Here is a 25,052-nt window from a genome sequence, read left to right as displayed (position 1 = left end):
CCCAAATTAACCTCAGATACCAAACCACAGCTCCAGGAAGCTCATAGAACACCAAGCAGGATAAATGCCAAAAAGCCATACCTTGGCATACCATTTTCAAATTACAGAAAATCAAAGATAAAAAATTCTGAAAGAAGTCGGAGGAAAAAAACTACCTTACCTATAGAGGAACAAAGATAATTACATCTGACCTCTCCTCAGAAACCATGCAAATAATAGTAGACTGAAATATGTAAAGTGTTGAGAGAAAAAAAATCCCACCAACTTAGAATTCTGTAAACTGTGAAATTATCCTTCAAGTGTAAAAGAGAATTAAAAAAATAAAGACTTTCTCAGACCAAAAAAAAAAAAAATTGAGGGAATCTGTTGCTAGTAGATTTGCCTTGCAAGAAGTATTAAGTTCTTTAGAGAGAAGAAAAATAATATAGGTCAGAAACTCAGATCTAACATAAAGAAAGGAAGATTATTGAAGAAGGAATAAGTGAAAGTAAAATGAAAACTTTTATTTTTCTTATTCTAATTGATCTAATAGGTAACAGTTTGTTCAAAATAAAAATACCAACAATGTATGCTTATGTATACATGTTATGTATGGTATACTGATGTACATTTTATATATGTACAAGCTTATATTATGCATATGTTATGTATGCTTATGTATACATATTATGTATATATGTGCTATATATGCTTTATATATAAGTGAAATGAATAACAGCAATGATATAAGGGTCTAGAGGTGGATATTGGGATTATTTTGTTGTTATAAGGTACACACACAACCTGTGAAGTGGATAGCATTATTTCAAAGTGGACTTGGATTAGTCGTAAATGCATATTGGAAACTCTAGGGCAACCACTAAAAAAGTAAAAAAAAAAAAAAGAAAGAAAAAGTATAACTGATATGCCAAGAAAGGAGAGAAAATGGAATCATATAAAATGCTCAGTTAAAACCACAAAAGGCAGTTAAGAGAGTGGAAGACAAAAATAGCAATAAAGAAAAAGGACAACAAATAGAAAACAGTAACAAATACAGTCTATATTTATCCAACTATATCAATAACCACTTTGAATGTCAATGGTGTAAATGTACCAATTAAAATACAGAAATTGTCAGAATGGATCAAAAATCAGCACACAACTATATGTTGTCTACAAGAAACCCACTTTTAAATAAAGACACAAATAGATTAAAGTAAATAGAGAAAAATATATTGTGCTAAATAACACTAATCAAAAGAAAGCAGGAGAGCTATATTAAATTCATATAGAGTAGACTTCAAAGTAAGGGAAGTTATCAGGGATAAAGAAGGGCATGACATAATGATAAAGCAGTCAATCCTCCAAGAAGACATAACGATTCTTAATGTGTATGTGCCTAACAACAGAGCATCAAACTATGTGAGGCAAAAACTGATAGAACTGAAAGGAGAAATAGATGAATCCACTATCATAGATGGAGACTTCAACAGCCCTCTAACCAAAACAGACAAATCCAGCAGGCAAAAAATCAATAAGGACACAGTCAAACTCAACACCATCCATCAACTTCATGTAAATGATATCTATAAATTACTTCAGCCAACAAGAGCAGAATATACATTTTCCTCACATGGACCATTCATCAAGACAAACCACATTCTGGGCCATAAAACACACCTTAACAAATTTAAAGAACAGAAATCATACAACATCTTCTTTCAGACCACAGTGGAATTAACATCTGCTTTCAGACGACAGTGGAATTAAACCAGAAATCAGTAACAGAAGGTAACAGGAAAATCCTCAAGTATGCGGGGATTAAACAACACTACAACTAACACTACAAACAACATTTCCAACGAACAGGAGCCAAAGAAGACATCTCAAGGGAAAGTCTAAAATATTCTGAACTACAGGAAAACATCAATTATCAAAATCTGTGGGATGCAGCAAAAGCAGAGCTTAGAGGGAAATTTATAGCATTGAATGCATATAATAGAAAAGAAAAAAGATCTAAAATTAATAATCCAAGTTTCTACCATAGGATACTAGAAAAAGAAGAGCAAATTAAATCCAAAGTAAGCAGAAGAAAATAAATAATAAGAAGTAAAGCAGAAATCAATAAAATTGAAAACAGAAAATCAATACAGAAAAAAATGAAACCAGAGACTTATCTGGTGGTCCAGTGCTTAAGAATCCGTCTTGCAATGCAGGGGATGCCTGTTCGATCCCTGGTCAGGGAACTAAGATCCACATGCCGTTGGGCAACTAAGCCCGTGCACCTCAACTACTGAGCCCATGTGCCACAACTACTGAGCCCACACGGCACAACTAAAGAGCCCACGTGCCGCAACTACAGAGCCCACATGCTCTGGAGCCCGCAGGCCACAACTAGAGAGAAGCCTGCGTGCCACAACTAGAGAGAAGCCCGCGCACCGCAACGAAGAGCCCGTGCACCACAACAAAAGATCCCTAGTCCCGCAACTAAGACACAATGCAGCCAAAAAATAAATTAAATAAATGTTAAAAAAAAAACATGAAACCAAAGCTGGTTATTTGAAAAGATCAATCAGTGTGGTAAGCCTCTAGCCAGACTAACTAAGGAAAAAAGAAATGATTCTAATTACTAATATCAGAGATTAAAGAGGGAAAATCACTACAGATTCCATGGAAATTAAAAGGATATGCAAGAAATACAACAAACTCTATGCCCATAAATTTGATAACTTAGATGAAATGGACCAATCCCTTGAAAGACACAATCTGCCAAAACTCACACAAGAAGAAATAAAAGATCTGAATAGGCCTATATCTATTTTTAAAATGGAATCAATAATAACCTTCCAAAACAGAAAGTACAGGCCCAAATGGGTTCATTGATGAATTCTACCAAACATTAAAGAAAAAAATTATACTAATTTTTAAAATATTTATTTATTTATTTGGCTGCACCAGGTCCTAGTTGCAGCACATGAGATCTTTGTTGCCACATACGGCACCTTTAGTTGCGGCATGTGGGATCTTTAGTTGTGGCATGCAGGATCTCGTTCCCTGACCAGGGATCGAACCCGGGCCCCTGCACTGGGAGCGCAGAGTCTTAACCACTGGACCACCAGGGAAGTCCCAAGAAGTTATATTAATTATCTACAATCTCTTTCAGGGGATAGAAACAGAGAGAATACTTGCTAACTCATTCTATGAGAGCAGCATTCCCCTAATGGCAAACCAAAAAAAGAATAAAAAAAGAAACTACAGACCAATGTGTCGTATGAACACAGATACAAAAATCCTCAACAAAGTATTAGCAAATCAAATTCAAAAATGTATAAAAAAACTATACTTCACAATGAAGTGAGATTTATCCAAGGTATGCAAGACTCATTCAACATTCTAAAATCAATTATTGGGGGCTTCCCTGGTGGTGCAGTGGTTAAGAGTCCGCCTGCCAATGCAGGGGACACGGGTTGAGCCCTGGTCCGGGAAGATCCCACATGCCGCGGAGCAACTAAGCCTGTGTGCCACAACTACTGAGCCTGTGCTCTAGAGCCCACAAGCCACAACTACTGAGCCTATGCGCCGCATCTACTCAAGCCCCCGCGCTCTAGAGCCTGTGCTCCGCAACAAGAGAAGCCACCACGATGAGAAGCCCATGCACCACAACGAAGAGTAGCCCCCACTCGCTGCAACTAAAGAAAGCACGTGTGCAGCAACAAAGACCCAACACAGCCAAAAATAATAAATAAATTTAAAAAATAAAAGCAATTATTGTAATCCATCACATCACAGACTAGAAAAGGAAAATCACATAATCATATCAACAGATGCAGAAAATGCATCTGACAAAATCCAACACCCATTCATGATAAAAACTCTCAGTAAACTCGGAATAGAGGGAACTTTCTCAACTTGATAAAGACTATCTACAAAAAGCCTACAGCTAACATCATACTTAATGGTAAGAAACCTGAAGCATTTCCACTAAGATCAGGTACAAGGCAACGATGTACCTTCTCACCACTCCTTTTCAACTCCGTACTGGAAGTCCTTGCTAATGCAATAAGGCAAAGAAAAGAAATTAAAAATATTGGGAAGGAAGACATAAAATTGTTCATAGATGACAACCATCTATGTAGAAAATCTGAAAGAATTAACCAAAAAACTCTTGGAAATAATAAGTGATTACATCAAGGTTGCACAATATAAGATTAATATACAAAATTCAACTGTTTTCCTATATACCAACAATGAACAAGTGGAATTTGAAATTAAAAACACCATGTCATTTACAATAGCACCCAAGAAAGAAAAGTACTTAAGTATAAATCTAAGTATACACACACACACATATATATATATATATATATATATATATATATATATATATATGATCTGTATGAGGAAAACCACAAAACTCTGATGAATGAAATCAAAGAACAACAGAATAAATGGAGAGATATTCCACACTCATGAATAGAAAGACTCAACATTGTCAGTTTGTCCCAATTTTATCTATAGATTCAATGCAACCCCAATCAAAATCCTAGCAAGTTATTTTGTGGTTATTGACAAACTGATTCTAAAGTTTACATGGAGAGGGGAAAGACCCAGAATATCCAACACAATACTGAAGAATAACAAAGCTGGAAGACTGACACTACTCTACTTTGAGGCTTACTATAAAGCTATGGTAATCAAGCCAGTGTGGTATTGGCAAAAGAATAGACAAATACCTTAATGGAACATAACAGAGAATCAAGAAATAGAATCATATAAATACAGTCAACTGATCTTTGACAAAAAAGCAAAGACAATACAATGGAGCAAAGATAACCTCTTCAAGAAACAGTGCTGGAACAACTAGACATCGACATGCAAAATAAAGAATCTAGACACAAACCTTACACACATCACAAAAATTCACTCAAAATGGATCATAGACATAAATGTAAAACTCAAAATTACAGAACTCCTACAAGTTAGCACAGAAGAAAACCTACACAACCTTGCATATGGTGAAGGTATGAGATATAATACCAAAGACACAATCTTGAAAGAAATAATTGATAAGCTGGACTTGATTAAAATTAAAAACTTCTGCTCTGTGAAAGGCAATATAAGAGAATTAAATGACAGCCACAGACTATGAAAATATATTTACAGAAAACACATCTGATAAAGGACTGCTACCCAAAATATACAAAGAACTCTTAAAACTCAATAATAAGAAAACAAACAACCCAATTAAGAAATGGCCAAAGACCTTAACAGACACTCCACCAAAGAAGATACAGAGGTGGCAAATAAGCACATGAAAAATGCATCACATCATATGTCATGATATGACAAAAATCTGACAACACGAAATGCTGGCAAGGATGTGGAGCAACAGGAACTCTCATTCATCGCTGGTAGAAATGAAGGCAAAGTGGTACATTTCAGAAGACTGCCAGTTTCTTACAAAACTAAACATACTCTTACCATATGATCCAGCAATCGTGTTCCTTGGTATTTACTCAAAGAAGTTGAAAAATTATGTCCACATAAAACCTGCAAAGATATTTATAGCAGCTGTATTCATAGTAGCCGAAAAGTGGAAAGAACCCAAATTTCCCTTAACTGAAGAATGGATAAACAAAATGTGGTATACCCGCATAATGGAAACTTATTGTTCAATAAAAAGAAATGGGGACTTCCCTGGTGGTGCAGTTGTTAAGAATCTGCCTGCCAATGCAGAGGACACGGGTTGGAGCCCTGGTCTGGGAAGATCCCACATGCCATGGAGCAACTAAGCCCATGCGCCACAACTACTGAGCCTGCACTCTAGAGCCCACGATCCACAACTACTGAAGCCCATGTGCCTAGAGCCCATGCTCCTCAACAAGAGAAGCCAACACAATGAAAAGCCCGCGCACTGCAACGAAGAGTAGCCCCCACTCGCCACAACTAGAGGAAGCCCACGTGCAGCAACGAAGACCCAATGCAGCTAAAAATAAATAAAATAAATTTATAACAACAAAAAAAGAAATGAAGTACTAATATGTACTACAACATGGATGAACCTTAAAAACATTACGCTCGGTGAAAGAAGCAAGACACAGAGGACCACATACCGTATGATGTCATTTATATGAAATATCCAAACAGTCAAATCCATTGACACAAAAAGTAGATTAGTGGTTACCAAGGGCCGGATAGGAAGAGGTTTGGGGGAAAGGGGAAGGGACTGCTAACGGGTACTGGGGTTTCTTTTTGGGGTAATGAAAATGTTCTCAAATTGATTGTGGTGATGCTCATTCAACTCTGCAGCCTGGGAGACTTGTGACCTTAGACAAGGACTCTTCCTGAGCCAACTGCTCTCTCTGTAAAATGTCAACCATATGACCTACCTCACAGAGTCAAGCAATTAAACCATGAGTGTGAAAGTGTTTCACAGCAACAGGCACATAATAGGCATTCCATACAAGCTAAAAAAATAACGAAATATGCAAAAGTACCTTGTGATAAATGCCTTCACAAATGTCAGGTGGTTTTATAATTTCATACATAAAATTATAACATACATTATCAGAAATAAGCCGTTTTCAGTTTCACATGCTGCTTTCCAAAGACTCACTTGAGCTCAGTGCCCCACTGTTTTAAAGAGAAGTTAATGGAATTTGGATGCCCTGGGGCGGGCTGATTTGCAGCTTGCTCTCCCACCAGCTCTCCAGGGGCAGTTTCCACAGCTAGGACATTTCTGGCTTTTTCTGCAGAAGCATTTGGGTGCGGGTTAATTAAATCTGAAAGAAAGGCAAACAAGTGTCAGTTATTCAAAGTTTCCACAGGGAACTTGATATCCTACATAGTTCACTGTCTTGATATACTATATAAAAATCTATATAGGGCTTCGCTGGTGGCGCAGTGGTTGAGAGTCCGTCTGCCGATGCAGGTGACATGGGTTCGTGCCCCGGTCCGGGAAGATCCCACATGCCGCGGAGCGGCTGGGCCTGTGAGCCATGGCCGCTGAGCCTGCGCATCCGGAGCCTGTGCTCCACAACGGGAGAGGCCACAACAGTGAGAGGCCCGCGTACCACAAAAAAAAAAAAAAAAAAAAAATCTATATAGTATATATTATAGTATATTTTTAATGTGTACTACATGAAAACACAATCTGTAGGTGGCTAGCGTGTTCTGCAACCATTTTCATCTAAAGTAGACCCATGGTCCTCAAAGGAAGGTGGTACATGCTTCAAATCACAAAGTTAACAGCATCGGCCCAGGGAAAGAAGAAGCTAGGGCTCTTCTCTGCTGTCTTGTAGATCAGTAAACCTGGTATAAAGCTGTGATCATGGTCCACTCACCTATACTGATAAGGAACAATTTCCAGGATAAACCGTTAGGTGAAAAAAGCAAAGTGCAGACCAGATTACATTAATGCCCTTTTCTGTAAGAAAGTGAGAGGAATAGAATATATATATATACTTGCTGATCGCAAATAGTGACACTGAAAAAATAAGTTTGCATATAAAGGATAGCAGTTCAGTAAATTCATAGACAAATGCATTGATGCTAAAGCATTATCAAATTTCGGAATGTATCTTTAAAATCTAAGTGGTTGAGGGACTTCCCTGGGGGTCCAGTGGTTAAGACTTTGCCTTCCAATGCAGGGGGTGTGTGGGTTCGATCCCTGGTCAGGGAGCTAATATCCCACATGCCTTGTGGCCAAAAAACCAAAAAACATTAAAAAACAGAAGCAATACTGCAACAAATTCAATAAAGACTTTAAAAATGGTCCACATCAAAAACATCTTAAAATAAAATGTAAATGCTTGAAATATTTAAGGTTGCAATGATATGATGCCCAGAATTTGCTTCAAGATAACATTTTGGTGCTCGCTTCAGCAGCACATACACTAAAACTAGAACGATACAGAGAAGATTAGCATGGCCCCTGCACAAGGATGACACGCAAATTCATGAAGCGTTCTGTATTTTTAGATTGGGATTGACATATATACATTAATATGTATAAAATGGATAATAAGAAGCTGCTGTATAAAAAAATAAATAAAATTCAAAAAAAGAAAAAAGATAACATTTTGTTATTTAACAAATAAGTAATAGTTGCCTCAAATAACATGTTATTTGCTTCCAAATAACAAAATTAAGTGGGTAAACATATCAATGAAACAAGATGGGTCATGAAATACTAATTGTTGAAACTACCTAATAAACATGTGGGTAATATTATGTTATTCTCTCTTTGCATAGCTTAAAATTTCCCATAAGACCCATAATAAAAACTTACTTTTCTAAAGTTTTGATAAAATGTATCCAACAATAAATACTTTGTATTCTTCCAAATGATATAATCTCTCTGAGAATATGTATGTTTGTAAACAGAATTTAACATTGTTTTACAATAATCAATTTGATCTATACTCCCCTTGAATAAAGCATCCCTACATTGGCAATATCAACCGTCACTCCTTCAGTGGAAACAGAATCAGAATGGAACACTGAACACTGATAACCAAGAAAAAAATTACTTTCTAATCAGATGAGCAGGGCACACAACATGAGTTCACTTAGAACAGGTCACTGTGAAGGTCATCGAGCACTTGTAGAGAAGGCAGAGCACAGGGAATCCTGGACTCAGGGGCCCTTGAAAATTGATGTTCCAAACGCGAACACCTTATGATGTGCTCACACTTTGTTGGCAGGTCACTAACTTGACCACAGTCAGCATGGCAAGGGCTCCGGGAACACACTGGGAAAAGTATGCTGGCTGTGACACGAAATGACTGCTGTGTATCCATGAGGGGAACTGGTACCTGCCCAGGAGAGTCAACACCTGGCTCATAGTAGCGTTCTAAGTAGAAAAGGCAAGAGGGTGTGTTGGGAGACAGAAGAACTATAGGCTTGGCAATGGATTATAAGATTAAGTCAAGAAGGCCAGAAGTTACAAACCACCACTGGTTCCTGATTCTTGGTTCAAGCTACCACTGTGTATGAAGCACTAGGTGCTCAGGGTACAACAAAAAATAAGAGAGTTCTTGTCCTAAAGGAGAACACATCTAGGAGAAAGATATAAAATAATAAAATGTTAAGCTCCAAGTCACCACCGAATGCATCGAGTCCCTGGTATCCAGACTTTCCCCTGAGCCTTAGGGTCCAGCAGATGCCTTGGGAATTTTCAGAGGGAGAGAAGGAAGGGGTCCCACTCTCAGCTTCAACCAGGGTGGTTCCTCTTTTCACTCTTTTATATCTTGGAGTTCCTCTTGAGATTTCATTTGGAAAAAAAGAGTTCCAATAAACAAACAAAAAACAAGTTCAAACACCACTAACCGGGTCCAGTTTCCTCTACCTACTTTATTTGACACAGAAGCCCTGAGCTGGGGCTAGAAGGCAGTCACCTGCTCCTGCAGTGACAACAGCCTCATGGCGGGTGCAGTGACTGTACCGGGTAGAGGCAGGCATCCGACATCTGTGAGTGTGTGTCGGTCATTGGGCACACGGGTGCACCGCCTCTATATCAGACAAAGGTAAAGCCGACACCCAGGCTTCCCGGAGGCTAGTCTTCCGCAGACCCCTCACAGGCAAAGCATTACAACTCTAAACCAAACCAGGAAATAAACACAGTGCACTGCACCTGTTTCTGTTTCGAGCAGAGTCCAGCCCCTTCTTCCTGTGTGGGCTGGCAGCAAGGTGAGGAGCGGCCCCTCTGCGGGTGAGACTGTCAAGTGCTCTCGCATAGCCAAGCACCTGTTACCAGGACGCCCAGGCCTGGCAGCAGCCCTGGGCCCACACTGGAAACTGTTCCTGAGGAACTCAGGCCCTGGGGGTGGGGTGCAGAAAAGGGACCGGAGGCCAGGGAGGATGTTGGCAAAACAAACCGTTTCTAAAAGTCATCATTTGACGTGAAAAAGAAGCCATTTCCCAGTTTTAGCTAGATTGTTTTGTCTGGTTTTTTGTTGTTAATAGACCACGTGAGATTTCCTTAATTAAAAGCGGAGCTGCTGGCTTCCCCTCAATACATGTCCTAACATTAGCATTCAGGGAACCGCCTCAAGAAGGATACAAACTAGGACAGGGCAGTATTTCCTTGAAATCCTTAAGAGGATGGATTGGATTCACGAACATGTGCTTTATCTTGCAGCTGCAGTGGGGAGAGAAAGTCTGTGCTTGAAGAGTTTTGGTGTTCAGACCTTCTCTGTTATTTCTGAACATTTCCCAATGCCTAAATGACACCTCTGAGCGACTTTTAGACTACAGATTTCCTGGGTTCTGATTCCAGCACGACCTCTATCATTCTGGCGTGGCCATTCCCAGATCTCCAGGAGTCCTTCCCACTGAACGCATTCTAACACCAGGGGCCCTGTGGGACCCACAGAGGGAGGCTCCTGCTCACATCTGGACACCTCCGTGAGTCTGCCCTCCTCTCCGGCTCCTAGCTCCACCACGAGCAACCTCGCAGAGGGCAGAACAGAGTGCCCAAGATGCAGCATCCTCCAAGAAAGGAGGGAAAAGCACTGGGAAAAGGCCATTGCCATGCTGTCAAAGATACCGCAAAAGAGAGCCTGCAAGTCTCCAGTGGGAGCTGGTGGAGGGCACTCAGAGCAGGGTTAACCTGAAAAAGCTTTTTTTCCCTTTAACAAAGTGAGTTTAACCCAGATTGTGAAGGCGTGGTCAGGAGCGGTACAGTTAACTTCCAAGTAAGGGCACAGTGTGCATCTAAGCCCAAAAGGAAGAGGCAGCAAGCCACCGGGTCTGAGCGTCCCCAGCGGGCCAGTCCACGTGTCTGGTTAATGACGCATCTGTCTGCTCTCTCCCATGCCTCACCAAGGACGTACATCTTGTGAGACCTGGACCCCAGCCTGATTTGCTAACAGCTGCGTAGCCAACAGCAGCCACAGGGGAGGGACTCAATAAATGCTGGTAAGATGGTTGAAGGAATGACTAAATGACTGCCGTGGTGCGGCAGGGAGGGCCTTCTGGAGGCTGAGGAAATCAGGCAGGAGGCGGCAGACCCCTGCAGTTCTCTAAGGAACGACGCCCATCAGCCCTCCTGGCTGCCCCTCTCCTGCCACCTCGCCTCTCAGACCCCCTGCATTAGGGGCGGGGAGCACACCTGACTCCAGGGCTTCCCTCTGTTCCCCTCTCCCACCGCCCTGCACTCCGGCAGCGGCTCAGCACCCCAGCACATCACCACCACCCCCACCACGTTCACTGCGCCACATCCCACCCAGAGCCAGGCCCAGCCTGCCTCCACAGGCACCACACTCCAGCCCACCACCGACCGTCTCCTCCGGACCTTCTTCAGGAGGCTCCTCCAGGCTCCCCCAGAGACACAGCTGGAATCTGACCCTGCTCATCGGCTCCCCCGCTTTCACAGCCTGACGTTAGGAATCACAGAACCTTCCATCCAGAAGGAATCAGAGGCGGCATCTTGCTCCCAGAGGGGGAGACGGTGTGTGCCCTTCATTCCATCGGCTTTCTGCACTGGATCAGGCTGCCCCTCAGCTACAAGGCTGATAATCACCGTGACTTACACTTTAAAACAACACATGGCATTTTGTAGTATTTTACAAACAGGATAACATAAAAGCACAGCTTCTTTGATGACTTTAGGGAACTGTGACATGAAATGATTCCATGGAATTCCTGTGGCTTTGCTAATGTGGGGTCTGCGTCCCACCCGACGGTTTCCCTCCCACCAGTTCCAGCACTTGCACAGAGAGCGCGGCTCAAACTGGGGGAGGACTGGAACAAGCAGCCACTTCCCTTCCCCTCCCCCTGCTCCCACACAAGCCGAGAGGGCGGCAGTTACTCTCGAGGCTGCTTCAGAGAAGGAAAGGTGTGGTCATCCCTCAAACCATCTTCACTGTACCATTTTCCTCCTGTGATGGTGAGGGCTTTTGTACTCCTGAACTCTCAGGAAGTCTTAAAAAAACAAAGTCTTGTTATCCCTGACTTGTTTGCCTATTAGTTTACATGGGAAATGAAGTGAACAGAATGTGCTGGACACACAGCTTGTAATGAGGCTGTTAGCTCGCTACAAGCCTCCTTTGGGTTCTGGCTGCCTCATTCCCAACAGCTATGAAGGTCTGCAGACTCTTGATTTTATCTTTGCAAATTATTCCTTTGTGTTGAAACTAAGTCTTTATCTATCCAAACACGGAAGACAAGCAGAGTGGTGTCTGAGGCGTGGCATACTTTCAGAGGCCAGGCTGCAGATGGAAGGCAGACAGATCAGATAAAACAAACTCATCTCACTTTCTAACACTTGATTGACTAATATAAAGCTGCAAATTTCAGTCACACAGATGAACAGATTCTTACTCTAGAAACATGAACTCTTGAAAACAAATTTAATGTAGGCAATTATGTGACACTGCCAGCTGCCTATCTGATACCCATTCTAGCTCTTCCTTACAGACCCTGGTTTTGATGGTGGCCACATGCTCAGCTAAAACATTGGCCTCCTCAAACTCCATTCCAGAGTCTCCACAACACAGTTCTAGTTAATCAGGCATAAAGCAAAGGTTTCTGGGAAAGCTTTCTCCTTTTTGATATAGGTGCCGCTCCCAAAGGCAGCTTGCATGAGGAGGGAAGCTAATACTCTAAGGCTGGAGAACAGAATGGGTCCCTCAGTGGCACTGGGGAGGAGGTTCGCCAGCTATGAACTGCCATCATGAGACAAATAAATCTCTATTTGTAAGTCCCTATCAGGTTTCCTGTTAATTGCGGCTGAACATAATCCTAACCGATTCAAAATGGTAATATCATATATGTATGTATACATGTGTATATATAATACACTTGACACTTTACACTTAACAATGCAGTTTCCCATCTGATCCTCAAAACAGAAATACTGGCGGGATGGGGACGGGTGGGGGACAAAGTTGTTGTTAGTATTCCTTCCAATCCCATCCAGCCAACTGCCTGGGCCTGGGACCTGGACGGCACAGTCTGCCTTCCCTCTCCCTCAAAGCTAATCCCACCTTTTAATCCACCAGTTCTCCCACCATACAATCTCCCAACTCTGCCCACTTTTTTCCATCTTCTCTGATGCAACCCTACTCAAGGACACTATGATTTCTAGGCTCAACCAGCCTTCTAACTGGTCTCTCTTTCTCTTGTCTTGCCAAGGAATCCATTCTCTCCCACTCGGTTAATCATCTCAAATGCATAAGCCCTTCCAGGTCTGGTCCCTGATCATCCATCCAACTTTCTCTTTGTCACTCCTGTCCACACTCTCTACCTTCAAGTCAGGCCCTGGTCTCTAGGGTCTCCAGGCCTTTCCTTTGCCTGCTTCACAAGGCCAGCTCTTCAGGACTCAGTTCAGCCCTCTCCTAGTCCAGGAAGCCTTCTCAGACACCACCAACACCCTACCCTCCAACACCCGCACGCAGGTAAGCTTCCTGTGCTCACCTCTGGCCCTGTGCTTACCAGACTGCATTGTGCAGGCCTCTTTACCTGTCTGGGTCCCTCACTAGACCACACACTCCTTGAGAACATGACCCATGACTTATTTGTCTTTACATCCCAGGCACTGGCACAATGCCTAGAATACAAGAATTCCTGGAGTGAAAGACTGAATGAACAATGTCTATTTTACGGATAAAGAAACTGAGGCTCAAAAAGAGAGGTACGCTCAAGACATCACAGCAAGGGTCAGCAAACTTCTTCTTAAAGGCCCAGATAGTAGTAGATATTTTAGACTGGTGAGCCAAATGGTCTCTGTGACAACTATTCATCTCTACCACTGGTGTGCAAAAGCAGCCACAGACAATATGCAAATAAATGAGTGGCGCTTTATTCTGATAAAACTTCATTCCCACAGGCTGCAGTTTGCTACCCTTTACTAGAGAGAAAATGACTCACTCAGAGTCTGACAAATAGTAAATAACAGAGCCAAGACTCAAACCCAGGCCCACAGGGATCCTTCCATCAGACAGAGCTGCCTTCCAAGACACAACTGCCTGTCAAATGTTAATTCCCTATATCTTTTCCCATGTTGAATTTCGGGGCTAGGAGGGTACTGATGGGTGACACCCATTAGACAACAAATGAAAATGTTACCAAAAACTGGGTAACAAGGAGAGGCCAGTAGGAAAAGTTTTATTTTTTAATGTAAATCAGAGTAATAAAAATATTTGTCTTCAATCCTAGTTAGAGTTCACACAATTTAGGATAAGCTGAGCAGATAACTACAGGCATGGCTTCAGAAACACAACAGAGCACCACCACATACCTTAACTCATTTTATCTTTTAACAGATTTTTATCTAAAATGATGATAAAAAAGGAGAGTGACTAAAATCTAGCCTTTTCTTCTTGTCTTCCCCCTTTAGACTATCTGACTTCCTGAATAATTATAGTCTTGCAAATTGCCTGGTTGTCCACAGTTTCATTATTTGTTCTTAGAAGCTACATAAAAATCGGCAGAAGTTCAAAATTACAGTCGGTTCTGCACATAAAATCTTCAAGGGCATTCCACTGTTCTTAGGAGAGTCCAAAACCCCAAGCCCAGAGGTCCAGGCCCTTCCCACCCTGGCCCTGGGTGTGCCTCGAGGCTCAGCTCACTGCCGGGCCCCCTCTGGCCACACCCTCCTTCCAGCTCCTGGAGGGCGCTGCGCTCCTCTTACCCGGCCTGACTCCGGGTCATCTTCAGATCTCAGAGACAGAAACCACCCACCCCAAAGCTGTGCTCAACCCATTCATGGCTCTTGGTACCCTGTACCTTCCCTCTCATGTGATCTCGCTTTTTCTTCACTCTGCTTGACTAGAAACTCTGTGAGGGGAGAGATCCAAGCCCATCACGGGCATCTACTTGCTCAATGAATGAGTAAACACCAGAGGGTGCCAGCTCCAAATTCCCATGCTAGAGTCCCAAAACCAAATGCAGAGAACCAAATGCAGGCTGCAGGTGCTTTTGCCGGCACCCTAGCCTCAGCACTTTGGCTTAAAAGAAGGAAGGATGCGTGTTATAAAGAGACCACAGGGCTTCATTCCTTTGGTCCTCCTCTCGGTCTAATGCCTGAGTCTCCCTTAGAGAGAAGTGCTTGGTGTCCTCAGAAAGAAGGAACAGGGGCAAAGTGAATATCATCTGTGCCAAAGGCACTAGCTACCACCATGAATACTGCTGGTTTCCCTGCAGGGTTTCCAACCGTTCCAAGTGACTGATACTGAGTTATAGAGCTTCTTTTGATCAAAAGCACTATAACAGTGTTTTTTTAAATAACTCCGTCATCAATGAGCAGAAGTACAAACTAAACATAGAGGGGGTTCTGGCATCCTCTCAGCTCCTGCTGTCATTCGTGTTAAGACATCCATGAAAATGACCTGAGAACTCTCACAGCACGGCATAGGAAGAGGAATGAAGCACACATAGTCATTTCTCACTGACCAGAGGGTTAACCTGCTGATTGGTAAAAACAAGGCTGGCAGGAAAACAGGGATTTGGAGGGAAGAAATAATTTAAGAAGTCCAAGAAGGCGTTTGTTTCCAAAAACAAGTTGGCTGCACACGTGCCAACGCCACCGTTCATTTACAGGAAGCTTGACTGTAGCCTGTGTTCTCCTGAGCAAAGGTCCCGCAGGCGTTACAAAGCTTGGACCAACAGGCATGAGAACTAGCCCATGCTGGCTAAATTCCAATATGCACTCCTTCAATCCTTAAGAAATGCTGGTGTGATGGCCTGGCCTTTTCATGCCTTACTTCAAGGCCCAGGGGTCAGGTTTTTCTGGGCCTGCTCTTCTCCCTGTGTGAAGAGAGGGACCACAAATACAGCCCCACCTCAGTAGCCCCTGCAGGCGCCGGGTCAGGGGATGGTCTGTGTATAACCATAGTCCTGTTCTTTCAGTTAACAAGGCTCAGCACCACCAGACAGTCATGAGAAGATCACAGGGTTTTAATTTTTGATATTCAAATATAAAACCACATCATCTCCACACTGCAATCAGCCAGGGATTAGCATGAGTTATGGAAATACCACAGATCCAGGATAAAATGGAATTAGCGTCTGATAGTTAAAATCTTCCCAAGAAGCATCACTGAATCACGTTGAGTGCTTTGAGAACATCTTCCCAGTGTGCACACATATCTGTGCACAGGGCTGCGGGTGTGGGTGCTTCACCTTCAGACAGGGTAGAGAGCAGGCTGGCCCTGGAGTCAGACTGGACTTCAGCACCACAACTCACTACCCACTGCTCTCAGCCGTACCATCTCTTTAGGATGCTTAGCACCAGCCTTGCCTTACTCCTGAGGTTGTCATTGGGCTTGAATACAATTCTGTACATGGAGACAGAAGCCCTCAATAACTATAGGATGCAGCCCATTTATAAGGGATCATCACCATTATTTTCATTCTCAATTCCTCTGCTAAGCTGACTTGCTACGTCAAACGGTGATACACAAAGCACTGACACAGGTGCCCTCCCTTTCTGACCTACCTGTGTTATCTCTGGCCACAAGACCCTTAGAAAAATCCCCTGGAGTCGGGGAGGTCCTGCTGTCCCACTTTACCATGTCGAGACTGTTGCAATATTCCCATCTCTTCTGCTGAAGCTCTTGTAACCAGTAAGTCATGAGTTGACGATTAGGGGCCTAAAAAGAAGGAAGGGGAAAAAGTGTTATGGCCACCAATAACATAGAGAGCTTAAAAAAATAATTATGTTTTGTGAGGACAGACTGAACACCTTGCCACATGAAAGGGAGAGGTAAAAAGAACAGGTCAGAGAAATTTCAATTTCAAGATTAGTAACTTTTGTTCACTACAATTGGTCATGAAAATAGCAATTTTTACATAAAGAATTTAACCCTAATAATAAGAAATCTTTTTAAATTCTAAAATTACAGAATGATACAATATAACATTTTCCTCAAAAGGTTTTAGGAAGGCTTGATATCCCCAGTGCCCTTTCACTCTGAGCACCTATAAATTCTCTTAAGAAGTCAAATCTCACATGGGTATGGATAACATCCCTGCCAAATCAAATCAAATAATGGTATATAGATCCTGTCAGCAACTGGGAGAGTGAGCAAAGAAAACTGCAGATTAAAAACTAGAGAGGAGGCTTCCCTGGTGGCGCAGTGGTTGAGGGTCCGCCTGCCGATGCAGGCGACGCGGGCTCATGCCCTGGTCCGGGAGGATCCCACATGCCGCGGAGCGGCTGGGCCCGTGAGCCATGGCCGCTGAGCCTGTGCATCCGAAGCCTGTGCTCCACAACGGGAGAGGCCACAACAGTGAGAGGCCCGCGTACCGCAAAAAAAAATAATAATAAAATAAAATAAATTAAAAAAATAAAATAAAAACTAGAGAGGACATCTATTACAATGGCTAAAATTTTTTAAAATTGATAATACCAAAGGCTGGAAAGGATACAGAGCAACTGGAACTTTCATTCATTGCTGGTGGGAATGTAAAATGGTGCAGCTCTTTGGAAAACAGTTTGGCAGTTCCTTATAAACATACACTTACCAAGTGACCCAGCAACCCCACTCCTAGGTATTTAATGAAGAGGAATAAAAATATACATTCACACAAAAACCTGCATGCAAGTGTTCAGAGGCTTTATTCATAATCGCCAAAAAGTGAAAACAAGCCAAATGTCCTTCATCTGGTGAACAGATAAACTGTGGCACATCCATACCATGAAATACTATTCAGCAATAAAAAGGAGCCAACGATTGATTCACACAACATGGATGAATATTACATGAATATGTGAAAGAAGCCAGTCCCAAAAGGCTACATACTGTACAATACCATTTATGTGACATTCTTAAAAAGGCAAAATTACAGGGACAGAAGACAAATCTGTGGTTTCCAGGGCTTGGGTGAAGGGAGTGACTGACTACAAAGGGGCAGCACAAGCGGATTTTTGGGTAATCAACCTATTCTGCACCATGACTGTGGAGGTAGATACATGATTCTACGCATCTGTCCAAACTCAAAGAACTATATACCACAAAGAGTGAATTTCACTATAAACATTAAAAAAAAAAAATCAACCAAGATACAGAGGGAGCCCAAAACAATGAACCTAGCTATAAACAAACAAACTAGATGGCAGGTGTGGGTCACAGGTCTCCAGCCTGCCCCCAAAAAGGAGTCCCAAGGAGAAGGATGCCATGGCATGATTATGGGAACCAGTGGCATCCAGTAAGGTGTATAGACATCAGACACAGTGGTTTCAGCACCTATAAATTCTACCCCAGGGTCAGAGGCAATCTGGAAAACTGCTTTGTAGGCCCGACAGCAAGTGACAAGCCAGAAACCAAACCTCTACTGTCCACAAGCAAAGTGCTCTTGCTACAACCTGGAGTCTTTTTAGTGACACTTGCAGGCACAGCCCTGGTAAGGAAAACCATTCACTACATGATCTCTGGGTATCTTACAGAAAAGCCCTCCAGCTATCAGCCAAGCCATCATTTCATCCATACATTCAACCAACATTTACTATTAATATTTATCTATCAGGAACCTGGAATCAGGGCTTGTGAGAAAGATAGGAAAAATAAATCAGTAGTTTCAAGAGTGTGTTAAGTGCTATGACAGAGGTCAGAGTGGGTGAAGTGGGGCTGGTGTGACTGGAGGGTGCAGAGGAGATGGGGCAAGGGTCAGGTACTGAAAGTTTAGGAAAACTGCTACCTGTGGATTCAAAACGTTCACAGTATTGGCTTAATGTCTCTCTTCTTCAATAAACATAAACTCTGAGATGTCTCCATTTTTCTAACATCCAGCTCAGTGCCAGGTACATATTGGCTGAATAAATAAGTGAAGAAATGAATGAACAAGTAATCATAAAATGATGCAGGAGCTTGGTCTTAAAGGGGAAGCAGGTGGTGGCCAGAAGGACAAGACAAAAAAGAAGCTCCAGGCAGAGACAAGAGTATATGCAAAGGCCCAGAGGCAAGAGAGCACAGGAAAGGGGAGGCTGGCAGTGGGGTGGAGGAGGGATGGAGCTGGGATAAGCAGGGACCATGCCCAAAGGGACTCGAGTGCCTTCCTGGATTCTTGGCAGGGCAATGATGAGATGAGACAAAGTCATTGCTCTTGGAAAGTTGGGGGGTCGGGGGAAGCAGGATTCAGGTAGAAGAGGAGATTTGCTCAGGCCCAGGAGCCCTAAAGCACAGCTGGCATCTGAGTGGCAGTTTGGTTGCAGGGTGGACACTGGGGGCTCAGTCTGGCTCCGAGACAGGACAAGAGACCCCAGCATTCCCAGACGAGGGGAGAGAGTGGCTGGAAGAGTAAGGGGCTGGGAGACAGCCAAATCAGAACCCAAAGCCCACCGAATCCCTCCTCCTTCCTCCTTTCACAGAATCCATACTGAGCCCCTAGTCTCCCGACCCCCAGCTTAGGGGAAAGTGTGTGTTTTGACAGTGGGTGCATGTGTGTGCACATGTGTGCGTGTGTTCTGGTCCTCCCACCAGCTCCCCTGCCTGGCCCCCGTCCCCATCCCAGGGAGAAGACCATACTGTGTCAGATCCATCACTAACCTCTCTAGCTGTTTCCTGAAATGCAAACACCATGAGAAAGCTGCTTGTTACAAGAAAACCTTTTCCCTTTAAATCTCTGAGTATTAAATTCTGACTGAGGAACAGTTAGTAACTTCTTAATCATCTCTCACTAAATTCCTCGGGCAAAAAAACTTTTAGATCACATGCTCTCAAAGTCTGACATATTATTCATGTTACAGAAATCTGGTCAATAAGGCAGGCAAAACTACCTCGAGACAATGATTAACTGGGGTTCATTTCCTTTAAAAAAAAAAAAATCTAGCAACCACTAAAAGCATCTCGAATTCAATCCCCAAGCAGCTGTGAAAGGCTGTTGGGGGCACATGGCTCCAGGGCATGTGCTATGATCAAGGAGGCGGAAAAGCCCCCAGAGGCCCTTCCCTCAGGGAGCTGAGACCCATGAGACAGGGCAGGATTAAAAGTAGAACAGCACAGGGGGCTTCCCTGGTGGCGCAGTGGTTGAGAGTCCGCCTGCCGATGCAGGGGACACGGGTTCGTGCCCCGGTCCGGGAGGATCCCACATGCCGCGGAGCGGCTGGGCCCGTGAGCCATGGCCGCTGAGCCTGCGCGTCTGGAGCCTGTGCTCCCCAACGGGAGAGGCCACAACAGTGAGAGGCCCGCGTATCGAAAAAAAAAAAAAAAAAAAAGTAGAACAGCACAATCAGCATCGATCCACAAAGTCTCTGTGTTTCCCATTTGATATCTTTTAAACAGAGACTGAACTGAGATTTGGTCTTGTTCAGTCCTAATTAGATGTAGAATCACAAACTAGTGTCTTCATTGCCCCAGTCCTGGTTAGTCACGTAAAGTTAGTCTAGATCTGCCCCATCCAAACACAGTAGCCGCTAGCCACACATGGCTCGTGAGCACGTGAAATACGGCTACTACCACATGATGAAATATTATAGACACATTGGGTTAAATAAAATATATTTATTAAAACTAATTTCACCTGTTTAATGTGGGTATCTGAAAACTTAAAAGTATATAACTGGTGGGACTTCCCTGGTGGCGCAGTGGTTAAGAATCCGTCTGCCAGTGCAGGGGACACAGGTTTGAGCCCTGGTCCGGGAAGATCCCACATGCCGCAGAGCAACTAAGCCCGCGAGCCACAACTACTGAGCCCACGTGCCACAACTACTGACGCTGCGTGCCACAACTACTGAAGCCCGTGCACCCTAGAGCCTGTGCTCTGCAACAACAGAAGCCACCACAATGCGAAGCCCACGCACCGCAATGAAGAGTAGCCCCCGCTCACCGCAACTAGAGAAAGTCCACGTGCAGCAACGAAGACCCAACGCAGCCAAAAATAAATAAATAATTTTTTTAAAGTATATAACTGATTCACACTGTCTTTATTGAACAGTGCTGGTCTAGATCATGATGGCAAACAAATTCCATTTTGAGAGCCAAGGTTGGTGGGAGATCTGGCTAGGTGGGAAGCCCAGCGGGTGGGAAATGGCCTTGGGGATGACCAAGGGCATGGGGTTCTTGAGAGTGTGGGGCAGCCAACATTATTCACCTCCCAAAGGACTTTATGACTCAAATAACTTTCTTCTTTAACTAGGTACCTCCATATCTCCAACCACCCCATGCTCTGTTAATGTCCATGGAGATGCCAACATTATTTGGGGACCCTAAAGAATGGGTCTGGCTGGTCTGGCTGATGGCTCACAGTTTCAGTGTCTTCACTGCCCCCTCCCAAAGGAAGGCAAGGACCCTCGAGTGACCTGGCTTCACAGACAGCACCTCAAGGAGTCTATCACCGGAGCTCGCTCCACTGAGCTGCAGCCCAGCTGGTGACAAATGAGCCAGTCAGGGCTGAAGCTTATCACCACCACCAGCATAACCTGGAGAGAATCAATATCTGCCCCACCCTACCCCAAATCACCATTTTAAATGCTTTAGTCCCACATTCTGGAAAGCCAGACAGACATTCCCAATCATGCTGGAAGGAGCAAAGACAAGGCAAAGCTTCACAGCTCAGCAGACAGTAAGAGCCGATGCCAGGCAGGCATCCAACAGGTCAGTGTCAGCATCTACTGTCTGAAGTCTCACTGGGACCATATCCTGAGTCTCCCATGACACCATTCTCTCCAACTCCTACTCATCCTTCAAAACCCAAATAAGGTTCTCCTGACCTACATGCTCTTTCCATCCTCAGAATGGGGAACTCATAACACCATGTAGCCCAGGACAGCTTCCCACAGCAGGTGTGTTCTTTCAAGACAAAGGCAAAACCTGCTGGCCTCAATATGGCCCAAGATGCACAGCACAGTGACTGGAATGCAGTTAAGCATTCATATATCTGACTCATTCTTTCCTATGTTCAGCTACTGCTGCTGCCTCAAAACTGCTAAAACTATAGTTCAAATATGGCACCAAATCCCAACATGAGAGACCATGCCAAACATCTTGGAAAGCCATTCTGGTTGTCCCCTACACAGCTGCATGAATGCCCTGGGGAGCTGGGGGCAGACAAGGACTGGGTGGGCACAGTCCTGATATGACAGACATCTGCTGCATTTAGGCACCATGACGTGAGGTGCCAGTTCAAAGAATGGAAACCAGGCCGTGCCTCATCCAGCTTGAGGTGGAATTCAGCCCCTGAAAGCTGGCTGAGAAGAACCATGCGATACTCCAGCTGTTCCCACAAGCCTTTGCACCCAGACCTCTAGTAGCCCAAAACAAGTCCACTCTTGGGGAAATGGGCCCCAGACACCTGTCCCTCCTCTTGGGTCCCAGGGACTTCCCTCTCTCCAACACCAGCTCTTTCCTTGGTGCTCAGAAAAGTCCCACAGTAAAGTTAATTCATCTCAACACACATTTATTAAGGGCCCACTCTTGCAGGCAAGTGCATTACTGGGGATGGGGGCTGGAGCCACAATCTTGCAGCACACACAGGGAGTCAGGCCTCATCTCCTAACTACATTCTCACTATACCACCAACTGACCCAAGCACTCTTATTCCCTGGGTCTCCAGCCCTTTGGTAAAGAATCTCCATCTAAAAAGACTCAGCACATTTTAGAAGCTATAATAATGCTCATTTCCTTTAACCAAAAACTCCATTCCTGGGAATCTATCTAAAGTAATCCAAAAGAAGAAAAAGGAGGAACACCATATACATAGAAATGTTTGTTCATTCACTTGGCAAATATTTATTAAGAGCCTGACTTAGGCCAATGCAGCAGTCAACACTAGGGGTACAGAACTGGGTGAGACCTGGTCAATTTTCAGCTCTCAGACCCTCCCAGTGAGCAAACGTTTCCTTTATACCAGCAACAGACAGTTAGAAACATGTTCACAATTACAAATAAAACACAAAATGCATAGTTATACATTTAAGAAATCTGTATGCATTATAGAAACAAAAAAATCCAGCCAAAATTCTAAAAAGTTCTTCAAAGCATGGCAAAGAAATTATAAAATTCATCTGAAGTTTAACCTTTGAGAATTCTGAAAAAGTAAATGAGGCATGAGGCTTTGCCCTACCAAATAAGTAAGCATATTATAAAGCCACAATAATTAAACCAGCACTCTACTACCAGAGGATCAAAATACAGGGCTAAACGGGCTTCCCTGGTGGTGCAGTGGTTGAGAGTCCGCCTGCCGATGCAGGGGACACGGGTTCGTGCCCCGGTCCAGGAAGATCCCACATGCCGCGGAGCGGCTGGGCCCGTGAGCCATGGCCGCTGAACCTGCGCGTCCGGAGCCTGTGCTCCGCAACGGGAGAGGCCGCAACAGTGAGAGGCCCGCGTACCGCAAAAAAAAAAAAAAAAGGGCTAAATAGATACAAAATACTTATGTGGCATTTCAAATCAAATCAGTGGGAAAATCATTAATTATTAAACAATGACATTAGGACAACTGGCTAAAAATTTGGAAAGAAATAAAAGTATTATGAATTACGACCTAGGTGTGAAATCTAAGTCACAATATAAAAGAAAATAAATTCAAAATTGATTCAAGATTTGAATGTAAGATAAAAACCATTTAAATTAGTAGAAGATGCCTATGTAAATTAAAATTAAGTTTCTGTCTCTGCATCTTGTAACAACAGTTGCGTAGATTTCTGCCAAATTTTAAATGTACACAGGGGATGATCTGACTTTACATCCAACCATCAGCATAGCAGCACTTCACATGGAAGGTCTGTGCAGAGATCTCCTGAACAGTTCACACTGAAGTGCAATCAACGGCCACGACGAATGCCCTGTGACAACAAATGCCCTGTGCGTCCTGACGCTGTGGACAAGGAAAACCAACGCTCTTTCAGGACTGAGCTCCAGATTGAAGGCTCGAAGGGCAGATCTTCAGACTGTAATCCACAGAGCTGCTTCTCGCACGGGCAACTCTAGGGGGCTGACTCCACGCTGAGGAGGGGCAGGGAGGCGTTGATTTTCACTGCATTGATTATTTACCCCAGCAACACGGAAAAAAGTCTCTGCTGTAACATTTCTATTCTCTTGGAATGTAAAAGCCTGTCTAAACCCAAAAAGAAAGACAGCAGAGAAAAATATCTGGATGTGTGTCCAAAACCACCATACAAAATTAAAAGACAAACTGAGAAAAAGACCAAACAAATTCTAAGTCACTAAACATAGTGTGGAGTTCCATAGCTTTGCAGAGGCACCTCACTCTGCCAGCACTTAGGGAGCTCCTGTTTGCCTGGGAGCTCCTATTCAGCTTTAAAAAAATAAACAAAAACAAAACCCAACAACATATTTTAGACTTCTATTTCAATAATAATAATAACCCATGTTTGCTGTGGAAAATCTGAAAAATGCAGAAAAACAAAGAAGAAAATAAAATGAACATAACCACATCCCCAGTAATAACTTCAATCAGCACTTTGGAGTACATCCTTTCAGATACTTTTCTATCCATAAATACATGTAGCAATTTTCTTTACAAAAATGGAATAAAATTATATAGACTATTTCATAATGTATACGTGCATATTAGTAATAATATTAAATACCATTATGTAAACAATTACTATCTGCCAGACATTGTGCTGAACACTTTATACACGCTATCATTTAAAGCTCATAACAATCTCACAAGATAGTATCATCCACTTTCCCAAAGTATTACCTACTTGGACTCAGGAGCCTAACTGAGTTCAAATCCCAGCTCTGCCATTTGCTAGCTGTATTAGGCAAGTTACTTAATGTGTCTCGGACTTCTCATTGGCAAAATGTGAATAACAGGAACCTACTTCATGTGACGTGGTTATGAGGATTAAATGAGTTAATGCGTGTTAAGCTCAAAACAGTGCCTGGCACACTCATTAGGCGTCAACCATCCATATTATCATGATCTCACAGCCAGCTGGCACATCAAAATTCAAACCTGGGTCTGTGTGCCTTGCTATTAATGGGAAGACGGAGAAGTGCACGTCCAAGACAAAATCCATCCCCTCAGCATGTCAGCAGGAATCAGAAGTTCCTCTATGGTCTTTCTCAGATACTGAAATGTTGATGACCCCAACCAACAGCCAAGTTCAATTTAAAGTGTGTTGGCTTCATGGGCAAGGACAACTCCCACATCAGAGGCTG

At 43.3% G+C, this 25,052-nt stretch overlaps 1 protein-coding gene across 3 annotated transcripts in view; it reads right to left on the bottom strand.

Annotated features, from left to right (window-relative positions):
• TBC1D2B (TBC1 domain family member 2B) overlaps window positions 1-25,052 on the bottom strand; it is an 87,160-nt gene that overhangs the window by 49,884 nt on the left and 12,224 nt on the right. For 2 of the 3 annotated variants that reach the window (XM_082619654.1, XM_082619653.1), the window contains exons 2-3: window positions 16,421-16,574; window positions 6,596-6,761 (exon numbers count right to left, since the gene is read on the bottom strand). In XM_082619654.1, the coding sequence (XP_082475780.1) occupies window positions 6,596-6,761; window positions 16,421-16,574 (320 nt within the window). The remainder of the gene's footprint in view (window positions 1-6,595; window positions 6,762-16,420; window positions 16,575-25,052) is intronic. The other variant, XM_082619655.1, reaches the window with a different exon arrangement.

Source organism: Mesoplodon mirus, assembly GCF_964341445.2.
Source record: "Mesoplodon mirus genome assembly, chromosome: 4".
In the NCBI taxonomy this organism is placed as follows: Eukaryota; Metazoa; Chordata; class Mammalia; order Artiodactyla; family Ziphiidae; genus Mesoplodon; species Mesoplodon mirus.
Note: the sequence above shows the minus strand (reverse complement) of the source record. Positions and strands in the feature narration are given on the sequence as shown.